The sequence below is a fragment of the Pogoniulus pusillus genome, chromosome 2 (genome assembly GCF_015220805.1).
Source record: "Pogoniulus pusillus isolate bPogPus1 chromosome 2, bPogPus1.pri, whole genome shotgun sequence".
Taxonomy (NCBI): domain Eukaryota; kingdom Metazoa; phylum Chordata; class Aves; order Piciformes; family Lybiidae; genus Pogoniulus; species Pogoniulus pusillus.
Window position 1 is genome coordinate 48250636 of NC_087265.1, and position 18825 is coordinate 48269460.

An 18825-nucleotide genomic window follows, 5' to 3' on the forward strand; every position below is an offset into this window, starting at 1 on the left:
GACTGTGTGGCAGTTCGGGGGGCTCCGCTGTGGGCTCCTGCCTGCCTGCCCAGCCTGTCTGCCTGCTGCACTCCTGCTGGGGCAGGGTGGCATTGAGACCTATCTGACACTGACGCAAATGTCTGCTCACAGTGAATATTATCTCTGGGCAGCAAAAGCGCTGAGACGTCTGGAATGTGAGGACTGCAAGGACGGTGTGGTCTGGGGGGGGGATGGCGCCTGGACAGGGGGTGTGTGTGTGGGGGGATGCTGACAGAGGCACCGGGTGCATGGGGCTGGGGAGGCCAGGCTGTGGACAGGGTGCTGAGGAGATGGTTCTCCTGCACTGGCAGGGATGGAGGGGGCACTCTGGGTGAGTTTTGCAGCTGTCAGTGCTGACTGCCCCAATGGTGGAGAAGCTGCAGATCTGGGGCTTCAGGGTGGATGGTGGGAGGTGGTAGTGGCATGGGAACATCTGAGCATGGGGTCCAGAGCTCTCTGAGGCCCCAGTGTAAGGGAACATGTTGCAGGTGGCAGGCACTATCCTGCCTGGGATGGCTGGGGAACCCCAAGGTCACAGGACAGCCAGTGTGTGAGGCCATGAGGATGGCAAGCTGGGAGTGCAGGAGGGTTGTGGTATCTCTGGGGCAGGCTGAAGGCTGGTGAGGTCCTGAGGGCATGAAGCAAGAGGGATGGCAACTGTGCTGCCTGGGGCTGGGGTAGGCTGAGCCAGCTTCAGGCGATAGGTTGGACTGGATGATCTTGGAGGTCTCTTCCAACCTGGTTGATTCTGTGATGACTGTGGGCAGCCTCTACATCTCCTTCACTGCTCCTGCAGCCTGGCATGTATGGCTTGTCCCATCCCGGGCAGCCTGGTGTCTCATGCAACATGCAGTGCAGCATGTCCTGAGTGCCATGTGCCATCATACTGCAGCCTGGTGTCCCACACAGTGCACCCCACGCCAGACGTGCCAAACTGTGCATCCCACCCCACACCATGCACCAAGTCCTGTGCCCCCAATAGACTGTGCTAACCCTGGCTGTTGGCTCTCCCAGCACCAAGGCACCCCAAATCTCTGGAGGTGACAAGCTGCCTGGCTGCCCTGGGCCCAGTGGTGGCTGCCAGGCTGCTATACATAGGACAGAGCAGCCCTACCCAGGCGAGGCGCTGAATGGAGCAGGCTCAGTCTTATCAACCCAGTGTGTCATCACAGGGTATTTTTGGGGACAGCAGCTGCAGGCATTTGTAGCATTTGGTCTCTGTGTGCTGACGCCCGGGAGCAGAGCTGGGGGAAGCAGCAGGAGCTGGGTGCCTGCCCTGCGGACGCTCGGGAGAGGTGGTGAAGTGAGGTGTGTGAGTGGGGCAGGAGGCTGGGATGTGGGGCTGCATGGGGCTGCATGGGGCTGCATGGGGCTGCATGGGGCTGCATGGGGCTGCGTGGGGCTGCATGGGGCTGCATGGGGCTGCATGGGGCTGCATGGGGCTGCGTGGGGCAGGGTTATCAGGGAAGAGGGTGGTCGAAGGGACAGCAGGGCAGACGAGCTCTCAGGGCTGTGCTTGTCTGCAGCAACTGCCATGGGGGTGGCCTGTGAGTCAGGGGAGCATGTGGCCTTCAGGGGATGCACTGTTCCTGGGGGCAGGGCTCTAGAAGAAGCTGGTCCTTGTCCCACCCAGTCCTCGCGCACCAGCCATCTCCCACTGTCCCCTCTGGCTCATTCAAGGAGTATGTCATTTCCCTTGTCTGTGCCCGAGGAAGGCAGAGATGTCTCTGCCCCAGTCACAGTGTGGGCAGAGGCTGGGGTGCACTCTCCCAGAGGAGGTATGGAGCAACCTGCCTCACTCCTACCCGTGATGGTGGGCACTGCTACCCACAGTGCTGGGGGGAGAGGCAATACCTTCCAAGACCCATCTCCTGCCTTCCTTCTGCTCCCTGGTGCTGGTTGTGTCCAACAGTGATTTTCAATACCAAAGGGCAGGATCCTGCCTGTGAGGCAACACTCTAGAGGGGAGACCTGCTTCCGAGGGAACCCTGCTTTGTCCCAGGGCATGGTCCGGGTGACCGCCGGGTGCAAGGGGCGTCCCCTGTCCCTCCGAGCCCGTGAGGAAGCGCCTGAGTCCAGCCGGGTGCCCCCCGCCCGCGGCAGCCCCGTATCAGCACCTGCCTGCTGAGCCAGCCCAGATGCTGCAGGAATGCAGCTCTGCCACCACCCGATACTACAGGAATGTCCCGAGGGTGGGGAAGGGGCAGCCCGGGGGCGTCCTGCCTCTGCCATCCCCTGTCCCCAGCCCCAGCAAGTAGTTCTCTATGCTCCCCGTCTAGGCAGAGGTCTCCTGCCCCCGGAGCTGGGGTCCTCCCTGCCACCTTGGGGTAGGCTGTGGGTGCCCCAGCCCCTGGGGGTAAAAAGACCACCTTTATCGCTCCCTCTACTGCCACTCGGCAGGAATGTGGATGATTCAGGCTGAGACATGAGCATATTCAATGAGGCTGGGGTGTTCAAAGCTGGGGTTTGTGCTGGGGGCTTCGTGCCAGGCACAAGTCCCTCCTGGTAGTGCTCCAAGACAGTCCTTCTGCTGAAGCCTGAGCCCCTCTTCAGCTGTTTGTGCATCTCCACAGGCTGATGATCTGCCACCGCTGCTCCAGCCAGCTGCCTGCTGTGACCCTGGAGCTGTGGTGATGGAGGGGTTTGGGGGAGCCCCCAGGTTCCTGGCCTACCCACGTGCCATCACGGTGCAAAGCGGCAGTGACGCAGTCCTGAGCTGCCGGATCACAGGCGACCCCCAGCCAAGCATCCTCTGGGAGAAGGACAAGACCCCAGTTGAGCCATCAAGCCGCTTCCACGTGGAGGCCAAGGGGAACCTGTACAGTCTGCTGGTGTCCCACACCATCCCGCAGGACAGTGGGCTCTACGTCTGCAAGGCCAAGAACTGTGTTGGTGAAACCTATGCTGCTGCTACTCTCAAGGTGGAGGTGGGCGAGCCCCAAGAGGAGGAGGGATGCCCAGGCACCGAACCACCTGCTTTCCTTGTTGCCCCCTCGTCCACGAGAGCGTGCTGTGGGGAGGACGTGATGTTCACCTGCAGGGTGTCTGGGCAGCCCTGTCCGGTGCTAGAGTGGGAGAAGGACGGGCGCAGGCTCCCGGACATCTTCGAGAGCAGCCACTTTGCAGTGGGGCAGGAGCCAGAGGACTGGCACTTCCTGAAGCTCTTTGATGTCCGGCCCCCAGACAGGGGTGTGTACATATGCCGGGCACGCAGTGGCTCCCAGGAAGCCCTGGCTGCTGCCGTGCTCCTGGTTGAGCCCTGCGTGCCACTGGGTGGGCTCCCCAACGGCTCTTCTGCTGACGGCCCTGAGCCGCTGGTGGAGCGGCAGCAGTGGTGGCAGCAGCACGTGGCAGGACGACATGCAAGACCAGAGAGCTGGGTGCCCAACGGCACAGTGCTGGCCAGGGTGCCAAAGGCCAAGGCGTTCGCTGTGAGCGTGGGGAAGCATGCCAAGTTTCGCTGCTACGTTACTGGCAAGCCCAAGCCAGAGATCATCTGGCAGAAGGACGGTGAGGCTCTCGCCCCCGGCCGCAGGCACCTCATCTATGAGGACCGGGAGGGCTACTTCACCCTGAAGGTGCTGTACTGCAAACCCCAGGACCAGGGGCTGTATGTCTGCACCGCATCCAACACTGCCGGCCACACCCTCAGCGCAGTGCAGCTCCAGGTGAAAGGTAGGAGGGTGCCTGAGCGTTGCTGGGGCAGCCTGGCACTGGCACTGGCTTTTCACCTGGCAGGGAGGCCTCTGTGTGTCACCCGCCAGACGCTGGGTCACCTCCTGCCCGTGCACTCAGCCAACCCTGCACAGAGGTGCAGGCTGAAAGCAGGGGATGCTGAGCTCCTCCAGGGAAATGTGTCCCCCTTTGTGCCCCTCTCACATTGCAGAGGTGGCATTTCTGGAGGGCTGCTTGCGTCCAGCCATGGGTGGGGAGGGGGAAACTGGGCCTTGGTGACAAATTCCCCTGGAAGTGCCAAGTGGTTTTGGCAGGCAGCCCTGCAGGGCAGCACTCCAAGAGTCTGCACTGGCGCCAGCCCCTTTACCCAGAGCCGCCCTGCCAGCTGGGGACAGCCCACAGCTGCAGCAACCTGGCATCTGGTGCCCCCAGCTGCACCCCCCTGCTCCCCTCTGCTGAGAGGCCTGCTGTGGCATGCTGACGTGCATGCTCCTGCATCACCCCAAACTCACTGCAGAGATGCTGGAGGTATTGCTGGGTCTCCACAGCCTGTGCCCTAGCTCCCCTCCTGCTCTGGGAGATGTGCTTCTGAGGCAGTGTCCATTCTACAAAGAAAGAAAAGGAGAGGGGAAAAGAAAGGTCAAGGGCCTGGCACTCTGTGAGCTGGGAATGCCTTGAGTGAAGGGCTCCTGGTGGGTGCAGTGCCCTGCATGCTCTCAGTGCCCATCTCTCTCGGCGGCAGAGCACCGGCTGCGGTTCCAGGTGCAGCTGGCAGACGTGGAGGTGGCGGAGAGGGAGGATGCCGTGCTGGAGTGCCAAGTGCCGCTGGAGACCATCCCCACTGCCTGGTACCTGGAGGACAGGGAGCTGCAGCCCAGCCACAAGTACGTGATGGAGGAGCGAGGAGTGGTGCGGCGCCTGACTATCCGCGATGCCCGCATCGATGATGATGGCATCTACCTCTGCCAGATGAAGGACAAGGGGCGAAGCATTGCCGAGGTCTCTGTCCGAGGTAAAGGGTCAGCTCTCCAGCTGCGTAGCTTTGCTTTCCTATTTCCTTCCTTTCCAAGCTCTCCACTGCCCCCTGCCTCTGCCTTCCCATCATCTCGTCGTGGTGCCTGCTGCTGTCCCTTCTCAATCATCTCTTCCTTTCTCCGACCCCGGGGAGCTCACTTTGCTCTCCAGAGCCCTTTCTCAGCAGCCCTCATGCATCTCTTCCCATAGGGGTGATTGCAAAGCGGCTGCCACGGAAGCTGGACGTGATGGAGGGGGAGAACGCAGTTTTCTGTGTGGAGACACGAGAGGTGGTGGAGGGGACCTGCTGGAGCCGGGATGGGCTGCAGCTGAGAGAGTCACCCCACACTGTGCTGAAGAGCTTCGGCAGAACGCACCTGCTGGTGCTGGTGCACGTCACACGCCAGGACGCAGGCATCATCTCCTTCACCGTCGGCGAGTCACAGACATCCTCCCAGCTCCGTGTCAAGTGTAAGGGCCTTGCCTCCTCTGTCCTGCCCATTCATGGGAGGTGACCCAGAAGAGAGATGGGATGGGCACGCACTATGCTGGGGATGCCATGCTGCAAAGGCTTTACGGGGAGCAGGCCTTTTAGGAGGGCTCCAGGGCTGCAGTCCTGCTGGCACTCACAAACCCCTGTAACCAGCATCATGCTACATGTGTGAAAAACCATCCTCCCCACCAGAAAGAGGAGTCGCACAGGAACAAGCTATGTAGCCCCACTCAGCCCTCCTGCCACCCTACTGAGAGCCTTGCTGCTATGCCCAGGCAGGTGAAACGGTCTGTAACTTGCAGGTGTGAAGCGTGATCCCCCGAGTGCACCGGTGGCAGCTGAGATGAGCGTGGTGGAGAGCAACGTGGCCCTGCTGAGTTGGTGCCCCGCACCTGATGCCCATCTCCGGCCCCCCAGCCGCTACCTGCTAGAGCGGCGGGAGGCAGCGGGGGGTGAGTGGGTGCAGTGCCTCGCCACTGACCTGCCCGGCCGTGTGCGGGTGCTGGGTGGCAGCGTGCCCCATGAGGCTGACTACTGCTTCCGCGTCTGCGCCGCCAACGAGCACGGCAGGAGCAGCCCCGTGGTATTCCCTGGCTCCGTGCATCTCGGTGAGGGTGCTGAGTTTGGGAGCTCCGCCTGGGAGCTGGCTTTCCCCGGGGGCCAACCGAGATGTTGTGCCGTTGCATGCTGCCGGCTGCTGCCACCGAGCCTGAGCCCGACTGTGCTCTAGCCCCAGCAGCTCGCCTGGAGAAAGGTCTGCAGGACACATGGGTGCAGGACGGTGAGGATGTGCAGTTCTCCCTGGAGCTGTCGGCTGTGGTGCACGGCACCTGGTTCCTTAACGGGGTGAGACTGGGCGAGGAGGTGGGCGGCCGGTGCAGCGTGCGGCACTGCGGGACAGAGCACTCGCTGCTGATCCGGAGAGCTCGGCTGGCCGACAGCGGGGCCCAGGTCACCTTTACGTCTGGCGATGTGCGAGACTCAGCCACGCTGCATGTGCACGGTGAGTGAGGCATTCACGCCGGGGTCCTGCTCGGAGGAGAACAGCAGGAGATCTCACACTGGAAGATGCTTCTCGCACTTCCACAATTTGTCTCAGCCCCACAGGTCCGCATCGCACCGGTGCCTGAGGCCAAGCGGCTCCAGGAGGTGTCAGCAGGGTTGCCTGTGCTGCTGGAGTGCCAAGTGTCCTCCCCGGGTGCCCTTGTCCGCTGGTTGAAGGATGGTGAGGCCGTGCCTCTGAATGATGTTACTGCAGTACAGGCAGAGGGCTGCATGCGGAGGCTGCTCCTCCACTCAGCGAGTCCCTCGGACACGGGCGTGTACACCTGTGACACCGGGGACGACGCTGTGAGCTTTGCAGTGACCGTGACTGGTGAGCTGGGAACGGCAGGTGGGAGCTTAGACCCCACCTCCTGGCAGTGCTCCTGCCTCTCTTCTTGCCCCGTGCTGGAGCTGAAACTTGCTGTCTGTTGGGTTCTTGCGCTGAGCTCTCTCTTATCCCTGGCAGAGGCTCCGGTGAGGATCGTCAGCTCCAATGAGGAGGCTCCCCACACCTACACAGCTGGGCAGCGTGTGGAGCTGTGGTGCCAGCTGTCCCGCCTGGCAGCGCCGGTGCACTGGTACAAGGATGGAGAGGAGGTGGAAGTGAGTGAGAGCCTGGTGCTGGAGCAGGAGGGGTTGCGGTGTCGGCTGGTGCTGCCTTGCGCTCAGCCACAGGACACAGGGGAGTTCGTCTGCGATGCTGGTGGGGACTCTATCTTCTACACCATCACTGTGGCAGGTGGGTGTGATGCAGGAGAGTTGGCAGGGTCACATCTTAGGAGGCTTCTTTTGTGGTACAGGGTGCCACAGCATGTACCACTGCCTGTGTTGCTATCATTTTTTGGCTCTCTGGGGGTGCTTGCCAGAGGTGCTCTTTCTGGGTCCTCGCCAGCAGGTCAGTTGGTTGGTTAGGGTCTTTGTGGCAGCTCTAGTGTATAAAACCACACAGAGTGACTGCAAAATGGGACAGCTTCTTCCACCAGTCCAAAATGCTCAAGCACTGAGGGCATCCAGCACCTCCCCTCTGCCATGAGGAGTAACCAAATCCTCCTCCAAGGTCATAAAAATCATGGTCCCAGCACCTGGTATGGAGTCACTCGTGGTCAGACAACACTCTGATGGACAGTGTTAATTCCTGACCTGAACACTAGCTGTTGCTTGGATACAGGTGACTGGATGGTGTTTGCTGGGCATGAGTGGAGGGCAGCATCTCACTGTAGCTGCCCTGGATGGGAGACTGCCTGTTGGCATTGCTGGGTGGCAGAGGATAATGAAAGCTGAAAGTGAGAGAAAGACTTCCTGTGGCTGGCCCCAAACCCCACAGTCCCACAACCACATGAAGGTTATTGAGGCACAGTTCAAGCCCAGCTAAAAAGCTCCACAACCTCAGCCATAAAGCATCTTCACAGTGTTAATATGTGGCAAAGGACCAGAGCTGATGGCAGAAGAGGTAGGAGTCAAGATGGGGTGAGTGATAAGAGATGATGGAAGAGTCAGGGAAGTGGTGAGTGTTGGGAGGGTGGAAAAAGGAGGGGGGTGGGTTTTAATGTGATAAAAGCAAAGTTGCCAGTGGGAAGGACAGGCAGTGTGGGCTTTGGGCAGAGGCACTGCTGCCCTGCAGGGCTGTGGGGCATGGAACACTCAGCTTCCTTAGGCTGCGAATGGGGAACACCATCTGCTGAAGCTCAGCCTTTCAGCTGAGCAGCCTTGCATCACTTTGGCAGAAGGGTCTTAGAGAAACTGGCTCTGTCCAATCGGGATTTGGCCATCAGTGTCACTGGCAGGGCTGCCCAGGTGCTCAGGCTGGCACCTCTCTGGCATCAGTGCCATGCTGGCTGCTGCAGCGACACTGGTGTGGCATGCATGGGTTTCCCTAAGGCATCCCAGCTATCCCCCACAAGCTGCCGTGGCATGGAGATGGCCTACCTCATGTCCAGCCACTCCCACATTACTCTGGATTTTCTGGCAGTGGCTGAGTGCTGGGGCTCCCTCAGAGCTGAAGCCAGAGTGGCACTGCCTGCTGAGGGCTGGCACATCATGCCTTGCTCACTTCAGTGTTGTTCATCATCTCCAGCTGCACTTCAGCAACGTGACTGCTTTCAGCAGGCGCAGGGAGGCAGGCGGTGGCTGAGCATTTGATCAGGGAGCCGGACGGATGCAGGCTCAGCGTGGGGCAGGTTGAATGCTGACAGCTGGCACTGCGCTGCTCTCACACCCTGTGGGGCTGTGGGGCTCTGCTGAGGCTGGGCATCGCGGCTGGAAACTGTCTGGGAAGCTAGCAGCCTGGATGCCCAGCGTGGGGCAGCTGGAGGCCATGAGAAGGGCAGGTCACTGCTCGGCCAACAGCACGCTGCAGCGCTGGCTGTGCTCCGTGCCTACCCAGAGCTCTGGGCTGGCTGAGCACCAGCTACAACCTGCAGCAGTGTGCATGGTCAGGTGGGTGGTGCTCGCTGCTGCAGGCAAGGGCAGCATCCTGATCTTCCAAGAGAGAGGAGGGCTGCTTTCCTGAAGGTTATACTGGGAAGCCCTCTAATTTTGGAGACCTGACTCAAGCCAGCTGCACACACTTCATGTATAACCAGTTAATGCTGGCATTTACCAAGCACTGTGATCTGGCATGGGGTGATCTGGCATGGTGAGCCAGAGGAATGGGGCCAGAGGAAAGCAACCCATGAGCCTGCACCACAGTGTCAGCAAGTGCCAAGACTGAGCCGAGACAGAAGCCCCAGCCAGGACCCAGCACCCTCCAAAATGGGAAGACAGGCAAAGGGTGGGCACCAGCTATAGGGGCTGGCACCACAGATGGCAATCAACAGCACTGGGGCTCACTAATGATGCACTTATCTACTCACATCCCCCTCCTACATCCCTCAGTTCCATGCTAGGGCAAAGCAAGGCAGGTGCTGTGGAAGCCAGGGCACAACAGTGATTTACACCCAGCTCGAAGCTGATTGCTCCTCCTAGGTGTGCTGGCTGAGAAGAGAGAGCCCTGAGCAGGGCAGCCCAGCATCTTGTGCTATGCAGTATGTGGATGAGATGGTGCCTTCCAGCCTTAAAGACAATGAGCTGGTGAAGCCATCACTCCACGCAGGGCTGTGGCTGCCACCATCACTCACTCTAGTCCTCATATCCTGGCTGAGCCCCATGTTATCCCTGGCAGAGGCTCCGGTGAGGATCGTCAGCTCCAATGAGGAGGCTCCCCACACCTACACAGCTGGGCAGCGTGTGGAGCTGTGGTGCCAGCTGTCCCGCCTGGCAGCGCCGGTGCACTGGTACAAGGATGGGGAGGAGGTGGAAGTGAGCGAGAGCCTGGTGCTGGAGCAGGAGGGGCTGCGGTGTCGGCTGGTGCTGCCCTGCGCCCAGCCACAGGACACAGGGGAGTTCGTCTGCGATGCTGGCAAGGACTCTGTCTTCTACACTGTCACTGTGGCAGGTGAGTGCAATTGACACCAGCAGCCTCCTCCCTCATCTCCCTCTCTCCCAGCTCCCTGCTCACGCTGCCATCCCACTGGTAGCTGCAGCATCTTGGCTGCCCCTCACTTCGTTCTGAGCAGTTCCTTGTCTGTGCCATTGGAGGAAACCGGGCTGGGGCAGATCATCTGCCTGGTCTCCTTTCAGAGCCCTTTGCCATGCAGCCCCTGCACACCACAGGGCACAGCCAGTGCTTCCTTCTCATGGGTTATGCTGCCTCACAGCACAGCCCTGGTGCTTCCTGTTGCTACCAGCACTGCAGGGCTGGAATGACCCTGGCCACAGGGCAGGTAGGATGGAACCCACATGACATGGAGTCTCGGTCTTCTCAGCCCCGAAGGTCTGCATTGCCCCAGTATCCAAGGAACGGCAGTTCCAGGAGGTGCTGGCAGGGCTGCCCGTGCTGCTGGAGTGCCAAGTGTCCCCCTCAGATGCCTCTGTCCATTGGCTGAAGGACGGCAAGGCTGTGGTCCCAACAGAGGTCCTGACCATCTGCTCAGAGGGAAGCTCACGGAGGTTGTGCATCCCTGCAGCTGTGCCATCCGACTCAGGGATGTACACCTGTGATGCTGGGGATGATGCCACCAGCTTCAGGGTGACTGTGAGCGGTGAGCTGCCTGGGGGTTGCCCATCCTTACACGGGCTCACCCAGTACCACAGCTGAGCCCCCATTATCTTTGGCAGAAGCATCAGTGAGGATCGTTGGCTCCAACAAGGAGGCCTCCCATGCCTACACAACTGGGCAGCGTGTGGAGCTGTGGTGCCAGCTGTCCCACCCAGCAGCTCAAGTACACTGGTACAAGGACAGGGAGGAGGTGGAGGTGGGCGAGAGCCTGGTGCTGGAGCAAGAGGGGCTGCGGTGCTGCCTGGTGCTGCCCTGCGCCTGGCCACAGGACACAGGGGAGTTCGTCTGCAATGTTGGGGATGCATCTGTCTCCTACCATGTCTCAGTGGCAGGTTGGTGCCACAGCAGTGATGTCCTAGGAAGGGTAGTGATGCCCTGCTCCTTGCCCTTGGCATCGAAGAGGAGAGAGTGTGGCTGCATTGCCCAAGGGCTGGTGTGTAGCCCCCTCCAGCCATGCTGGGCTGGTATTGATGTGCCTCTCAGCCCTGCCCTTGAGCAGCCCTCCCCCCTTGGCACTGGGATGAGAGGCTATAGAACCCATGCAGCCACACGGATACAGGGGCAGAGGTGACAGTAAGAGCCAGCAGAGCCAGGAGCAGTGCAGTCACCTTTTCTCTTCGTCCCTGGCAGAGCCACCAGTAAGGATCGTGCACCCTCAGCAGCGCTCGCTGGAGCTGGCAGCACAGGCGCCAGGGCGTGTGGAGCTGCGGTGTGAGCTCTCTGTCCCCGACGCTCCTGTGCATTGGTTCAAGGATGGGCTGGAGGTGGACGAGACCAATAACCTGCTGCTGCTAGCCGAGGGGGCCTGGCGCTGCCTCCTCATCCCCAGGAGCAGTGCAGAGGACACAGGCGAGTACATCTGCCAGACCAAGGATGAGGCTGTCTCCTTCGAAGTCAAGGTGTCAGGTCAGTGGGGACATGAGAGCAGGGAAGTGTCTCTGGCTACAGGATCTTTCCCAGCCTGGGGGAGGGTGACTCCATGGTGATGAAGCCACTGAGTGCCCATGCCATGACCCATCCAGTAGGGGTGCTAATGCGTGACTGGCAGCAGAGGTGTCCCTGGGACCATTTTGTGCCCATGCTGCCTTGCACCTCTTTGCAGAGCCACCAGTGAGGATCCTGCAGCCCCATAGACCAGTCCCTGTCATGACAGTGTTCTTGGGGGAAACAGTGATGCTGGGCTGTGAGCTGTCCCGCGCAGATGCCCCAGTGCACTGGGCTAAGGAAGGCATCAGGCTGGAGGCTGGGGGTAGCTTGGTCCTGGAGGAGGAGGGTGCCCATCGCCGCCTGACCATCCCTGTGGCCCAAGCCGAGCACTCTGGAAAATACATCTGTGATGCTATTGATGACACAGTGACCTTCACTGTCCAAGTGCTGGGTAAGCAAGAGGCTGGAGGAGAGGCTGGTGGGGCTCACTGGCTGGCTGCACAGACCCTGGAGACCCCAGCTCTGTTGGTGCTGGATACTGCAGACCCACTGGTCAGGATCCTGGAGAAGGACATCCTGCCGACCCACTGGCATTGCCAGGCCATGGAAGACCTCGTGCTGGAGCTGCACCTCTCACATGCTCATGGGGAGGTAAAGTGGTACAAGGATGGGGAGAAGCTGCAAGACACAGGGCGTGTGCGGCTGGAGGAGGATGGGACACGTCGCTCCCTCGTCATCCTGGGTGCCACGGGCAGGGACACGGGCGAGTATCTCTGCGACGCTGGCGATGACAGCATTGTCTTCTTCGTCACCGTGGAAGGTTAGCAGGAGGTCCTGGGGAGGATAGCCACCAGGGTGCGGACAGAGGTGGGTCCCTGGCTGCTGCCAGGTTGGTGTGGGACTGGGCCGGGTGGCATTGAGCATCGGAAGCCTGGTTGGAGGGACACAGGGAGTGGGCTGCATCCACACTGGGGCTCTGTGGAAACTCCTGTACTGCCCAACTGCAGCCAAAGAAGGTCTGGATAAGATTCATCCATTGCAGCACCTGGCACAGGCTGCTGCTCCCATCGTGATAGCCTGTCTCTCTAGTCCCAGAGCCACCAGTGACCATTGTGGGCAACACAGGCGTCATGGAGCATCGCTGCCTGGTGGCTGGGGAGAACCTGGTGCTGTCCTGTGAGCTGTCCCGTCCCGATGCCGCTGTGCGCTGGCTCCGGGATGGCCAGGAGGTGCAGCCGGGCGAGCGGGTGCAGGTCGAGGCCCGCGGGGTGCTGCGTTGCCTCACGATCTGTGGGGTGCAGCCTGGTGACTCAGGGAGCTACACCTGCGATGCTGCCAGTGACAGCGTGGTGACAAGCGTGGAGGTGTCGGGTGAGCTGTCAGAAGTTCAGCACCCTGGGGCCCCCAGCACAGTGCAATCATGCCACAGCGTTGGGTGAGGGGAGGGAATACCTCTGTGACCCCACTGACGGCAGAGGCCAGGATGGCAGTGTGGCAGGGGAGGTTGGGAGCCCTGTCCCCAGCTGACAGGAGGCACTGATTAGACAGGGGTATCTCAGGGTCCTGGGGAGACATGTCCCTCCCAGCTTCCCCAGCCAGGGACTGGATAAATTTAGCCTCGGCTGGCTCCCAGGCACCGTTCCTCCTGCTTTGGCTGCCAGGGGCTGACTTCAGCTCAGACCCTTATCAGCTGAAGATGGAGGGATGGGAAATGGTCTGGTGCAGGCAAATGTCCCAGCTCTCCAGCAACATGCTTGAGATGGAAGATACATGAAAATTAATGGCCCCAGGCTGGCAGCTGAGCTGCCTGTGCAGAGAGGGCTGCAGGAGCGATGGGGCCCCTTGAGGCAACCCTGAGCTGCCATACCCTATCAGCCTGCACAACTTACCCACCAGGACCCTGGCTGATGCCACCATTACCCCCAGACAAGCTCCACAGCAACCTCCAACCAATCACAGCATCCTGCAGCTGGATGTACCATGATCCTCACCAGCCCCACGGTCCTCCTGTGCCACTGTGGGCATTTTCACCTCTCCACTCGCAGTGGCGCTATTTCTGCAGTAGCCCATGCCGTGGAGACACAGCTCTGAGCCCTGCTCTGTCTCCCACACTTCCAGCCCAGCCTGTGCGCATCATCAACAAAGAGGAGGCACAGAGCCCACTGGAGGTGCTGGAGGGGGACAGTGTGACACTGGTGGCCCGGCTCTCTCCAGAGTCGGCAGTGGTGCAGTGGCAGAAGGACGGAGATATCCTGTGCTCGGGCGGGCGGCTCCTGGTGTGCAGCGAGGGCGCCACACGCAGCCTCACCATTAAGCAAGTGGAGCTGTCTGACAGGGGCATCTTCCTCTGTGATGCCAGTGACGATGAGGTGCAGTTCATGCTGAATGTGAAAGGTGAGCCTGCAGGTGTTCCTCATGCGTACCAGGGCAAGAGCAGTCTGCTGCCCCACGCTGGCATGCTTCATGCCCCTGTCCCACGCCGGTGCTGCCAACAAGGGCACAGCTGAGCCCAGCGTTCCCCTCGTGCAGAGGCACCTGTGCTGTTCGTGAACAAACGTGAGGAGCGGGAGAAGCTGCTGGTGCTGGAGGGCGGCAGTGCCGTGCTCTCCGCCATCGCCTCCACAGAGCGAGCCAATGTCACCTGGCTGGGCCCACAGCAGGTGGCAGTGGCCAGCGAGCGCTGCGAGCTGCGGCGGGACGGCCGCGTCCACAGCCTCGTCCTCCTCAATGTGGCCAAGGAGGATGCTGGCGTCTACACCTGCCTCTCCCCCCACGACCAGATGCAGTTCGACGTCAGCGTCCGAGGTGAGAGGGAGGGGAGAGTAGTGGAGGTGCTTGGGGAATCTCCCCGTGGCAGCAGCGGGTGCTGACGCGGAGGGTTTGGCCGCGCAGAGCTTCGTGTGAAGTTCCTGCGTGGGCTGTCGGACGTGCGTGCGCGGCAGGGCGAGCGAGTGGTGCTGTGGTGCGAGCTCTGCAAGGCGCGGGGCGATGTGCTGTGGCGGAAGAACGGACGGGCGCTGGCACCCAGCCCACGCTGCCAGATGATGGTGGAAGGGCGAGAGCGCTCGCTGGTGCTCAGCTGCGTGGAGCCTGAGGACGCCGGCGAGTACTGCTGCGAGTCCAACGACGACAAGACACTTGCAACGCTGACAGTACAGGGTGAGCTGTGCCCTAGGCTTGGCCACCACCCTGGGGACCCCTATACCGTGGTGGTGGTGGAGAAGATGGCAGGGGTGTGTGGGGATTATTGATGGCTCTGCAAAACGGGAGGACCCCAGTGCCATGCCCCAGCATCCTGGCTGTAGTTCCCAGGGTGGTGGAGATCATCACAGAGCTGCAGAACCTGACGGTGCTGGAGGGAGAGGATGCCACCTTCAAGTGCCTGGTGTCCCCTGAGGATGTGGCCGTGACTTGGCAGCTGAACGGCCAGCCTGTGGTTCCTGGAGAGAGGCTGCTGGTGACAAGGAGCGGATTATGCCACAGCCTCACTGTCCGACAGTGCCAGTCAGGAGATGCAGGCACTGTGACAGCCAATGCCGAAGGGCTGGTGAGCACCGCTCGGCTGAGTGTGCAAGGTGAGGGGGAAGGAGCCAGGTGGGGCACAGCTCAGGGCACAGCCCTGGGGCCAGGCTCTGACCTGGCACATTAACCATGCAGAGGCACAGGTGCTGTTTGTACGGAAGCTGCAGGACATGGTGGCAGAGGAGCAGGGGGATGCATGCCTGGAGGTGGAGGTGAGCCATGAGGCTGCTGAGGTGCAGTGGCTGAAGCAGGGTATCCTCCTCCAACCAAGCAGCAAGTACCAGCTGCAGGAGTCCGGGTGCCGGCGCACCCTCACCATCCGCTGCCTCAGCCCTGCCGACCGTGGCACCTACCGCTGTGAAAGCCTGCACGACCGCACGCAGGCCAAGCTCTATGTGGAGCGTGAGTACCATGATGGGGGTGGGGACAGGATGGATGGGGACAGGGATGGAGATCATAGAATCATAGAATCAAGCAGGTTGGAAGAGACCTCCAAGATCATCCAGTCCAACCTAACACACAGCCCTATCCAGTCAACCAGACCATGGAACCAAGTGCCTCATCCAGGCTTCTCCTGAACATGTCCAGGGATGGTGACCCCACCACCTCCCTGGGCAGCCCACTCCAATGCCAGTCACTCTCTCTGGGAAGAACTCCCTCCCAACATTCAGCCTACACTTCCCTCAGCACAACCTGAGACTGTGTCCCCTTGACCAGTGTTGCTGGTCACCTGGCAGAAGAAACCAACCCTTTCTGGCTACAACTTCCCTTCAAGTAGTTGTAGACAGCAATGAGGTCTCCCCTGAGCCTCCTCTTCTCCCGGCTAAAGAACCCCAGCTCCCTCAGCCTCTCCTCATGGGCTTGGCGTTCCAAGCCTTTCACCAGCTTCGTCACCCTTCCAGCACCTCAACATCTCTCCTGAATTGAGGAGCCCAGAGCTGGACACAGTACTCAAGGTGTGGCCTGACCAGTGCTGAGTAGAGGAAGAATAACCTCCCTCATTCTACTGGCCACACTGCTCCTGATGCAGGCCAGAATGCCATTGGGTCTCTTGCCTACCTGGGCACACTGATGGCTCATGTTCAGCCTACTATATACCAGTACACCCAGATCCCTTTCTTCCTGGCTGCTCTCAGCCACTCTGTCCTCAGCTCTCCTTTTCCACCATATCTGCTTCTTTCCCACCTCCCACTGTGTTTTGCCCTTTTCCCCCCAAACTCAGAGCACCTGGGTGCTGTTGAGTCTCCTCCCACCCCAGGTGTGGCCACTTTGCCCTCCCAACTGCCCACTCCCCTTTATAATCAGCTCCAGGAAAGGCAGAAGTCCCAAGTTTGCCCAACTGGGCAGAGGGATCCTCCTCCTCTCATCACCGGTGAGTCCCCATGGTGTGCACTGGGTGAATGGTGGAGGGGATCAAAGGCCGGGGGGCCTGGTGTGGCCCCCCGGCAGGCAGGGTAGGTTGCTTATGATCGTACCACGACAGGATGGATGGGGAGGGTGTGCACCTGCTGCAGCTACAGTTGGTTGGAAATGGGAGTGCAGGCAGAACTGATGCTTAGCTGGAAGGGGTGGTTGAGCAGAGAGGTGAGTGTGGGGCTCAGGGGTGGACAGGAGTGAGAGCTTTCTAAAAAGGGCTGGATTTAGGGGATTGTTTCAGTAGGCAGAGGCTGGAGAGTTGGAGGCTTTGAGATTAAGCAGGTATCTGGTTGTGGATATGGGTTCCTTGCAGCCCAGAAGGTGTCGATCCGGACACCACTGGCAGATGTGGAGACCTTTGAGAAGGAGACAGCTACCTTCTTCTTGGAGCTGTCTCACCCTGGTGTGCCTGGCGTCTGGACGCGAGACGGCATCCGGGTGAAGCCCAGCAGCAGGTGCCGAATCACTGCCACGGGCTGTGGGCACAGCCTGACGCTGGAAGGGCTGACACTGGAGGACTCGGGCACCGTCACCTTCACCACTGATACCCTGCGCTGCACTGCTCGCCTGGTTGTGTTGGGTACGGTCTCCAGGGCAGGCTCAGGGGGGCAGGTCACACTAGAAATGCCATTCAGCTCTGGGGGCAGATGGCAAGACAGCTAGGTTACTCCAGGCACTTGCTAGCAGGTGTCACCCTGTCCCCAGGGAGATGTGAACCGAGCAGTGGGGAAACCCTGGCCAGGGTCTGGCTCCAGAGCCAGTTGAGACACCAGCGATGAACGCTTGTCCATGGCAGTGCCCCAGAAGTGCCACCTTTGCCCCATACCGAGATGTCCTGGGCACAGCTTTCCATCCTCTTTCCCCTACTAAACCTTTTTGTCTTGTGCCCTCCCTCAGAACCTCCAGTCACTATGGTGAGGGTCCCACAGGACGTGGGGGTCCTGGAGACAGCAGTTGCAAGCTTCGAATGTGAGCTGTCTCGCCCCAGCGCAGAGGTGAAGTGGTTCAAGGTGAGGGTTCACCCCAGTCACCTCAAGCAGTGCCCAGCCGTGTCTTCCTCCCAACTGCAACCCCCTGCCAGGGCTGTGGGCAGAAGCAGTGAGGTGTTGCCTGATTGCAATTTTGAGCTCATTCTCCCCGGGCAGGACGGGCAGGAGCTGCGTCCGGGTCCCAACTGCCGCATCTACTCAGCGGGTCGGCGCCGCATCCTGCAGTTGAGCCACTGTGCGCTGGCCGACGCTGGCACCTACACCTGCGACGTGGGTGGCTGCCAGGCTTCAGCTACACTGCATGTCCAGGGTACAGTTCCTCGGCTCCTGAGGCCGTGCACACCCCAAAGCCCTGTACTGCCCTCTCTTCTTTGCCCCCCATGGTCACTTTGGCACCTTGCCCCACACCAACAGAGCGCCAGGTCCGCATCGTGCAGGAGCTGCAGGACGCCCAGGTGCAGGAGGGCGACAATGCCGTCTTCACCTGTGAGGTGTCACATGGGGACATAAAGGGCGAGTGGTTCCGGGATGGGGAGAAAATCAAGGTTTCCAGCAAAGTCAAGACACGGCAAGAAGGTGGGGGATGCAGGTAGCCCCACACCTGTTTGGGGGCTGGGAAAGAGCAAATTCAAGCAAGGGGAGTTTGCGTGGACAAAGGGAGCTCTCTGTAGCCCTGCTGTCGCGGGTGCCCACCACGGTGCCCTTGAGCTAACCTCTAGCTCCCCAGGGACTCGGCATTTCCTGCTGTTCTGCGGGGCGTGCCCCGAGGACGAGGGACTCATCCGGTTCGCAGCCGGGACAGCGGCCGTCTCGGAGGCTAGTCTGCGGGTGCAAGGTACCAGTACGGGGTGCTAAGGGCTGGCCGGGCTGCAGCAGGGTCAGCTTGCGGGGTCCCTGTGGGAGCCCTGCTGACCCCACCATGCCCTGAACCTGCCAGCACTGCCTATCCGGATCGTGAAGCCACTGCGGGACAAGACGGTGCTGGCGCGGCACAAAGCAACACTGGAGTGCACTGTGTCCCACGCCCGAGGCCGGGTGCGCTGGCTCCGCGGGGACACGGAGATCTTTGCCGGCGACAAGTACGAGATCTGCAATCTGGACTGCTACCGCACGCTCATCATCAATCACGTGGGCCCCGAGGACGAGGACTCGTACACTTGTGATGCCTTTGATGACCGCTCCACTGCCCGGCTCCTCGTGGAGGGTGAGGGGGCACCCAAGGGGACATCACTAGGGGACGACAGTGCCATGGTGCCTCACAGTGGAGGGGCACCAGAGGCCCTGCTCCCTACTGCTTGTAAGGGTCTGAGCACTGTGGGTCAAGGGAGCGGGCTGGAGGTGGGACCAGGAGTCTGTAATCACCTTGTCTGGGACCCCCTTTCTGTGTACTCCACTAGCTCCAAGGATGCTGCAGCTCACCCTGACTTCCATTGTTCCCACAGGGAGCTAGAAGCCAGGATGCAGTACTCGGGGGCTGCACAGAGACAACAGACACCGCTGTCGGGAGATGGGGTTATGCTTCACCTGGGATGCACGGACACACAAACACCATCCCCAGTCTGCCGTGGCCTCAGGGCTCTGCATTAAACAGCTTTTTTTTTTTTTCCCTCTGGCATGGCTTCTTCCAC

General features: G+C 60.7%; 2 protein-coding genes across 2 annotated transcripts; both read left to right on the forward strand.

Moving 5' to 3' along the window:
- Positions 1 to 2026: 2026 nt before the first annotated feature.
- On the forward strand, positions 2027 to 18801 carry OBSL1 (obscurin like cytoskeletal adaptor 1). Its single transcript, XM_064166134.1, has 25 exons — positions 2027 to 2128; positions 2595 to 3696; positions 4439 to 4708; positions 4921 to 5181; positions 5506 to 5811; positions 5934 to 6206; positions 6303 to 6578; positions 6714 to 6986; positions 9408 to 9680; positions 10051 to 10326; positions 10403 to 10675; positions 10974 to 11249; positions 11446 to 11721; positions 11815 to 12090; positions 14576 to 14845; positions 14928 to 15212; positions 15530 to 15566; positions 15815 to 16164; positions 16522 to 16788; positions 17106 to 17218; positions 17354 to 17507; positions 17612 to 17773; positions 17925 to 18032; positions 18135 to 18401; positions 18640 to 18801. Exons 1-25 carry the CDS (start codon positions 2027 to 2029, stop codon positions 18645 to 18647), a joined length of 6534 nt encoding a protein of 2177 aa, XP_064022204.1. The 3' UTR covers positions 18648 to 18801.
- LOC135181247 (obscurin-like protein 1) lies at positions 12390 to 14521 on the forward strand. The gene is made up of 4 exons (XM_064154249.1): positions 12390 to 12641; positions 13389 to 13664; positions 13800 to 14075; positions 14163 to 14521. Exons 1-4 carry the CDS (start codon positions 12401 to 12403, stop codon positions 14519 to 14521), a joined length of 1152 nt encoding a protein of 383 aa, XP_064010319.1. The 5' UTR covers positions 12390 to 12400.
- Positions 18802 to 18825: the final 24 nt, after the last annotated feature.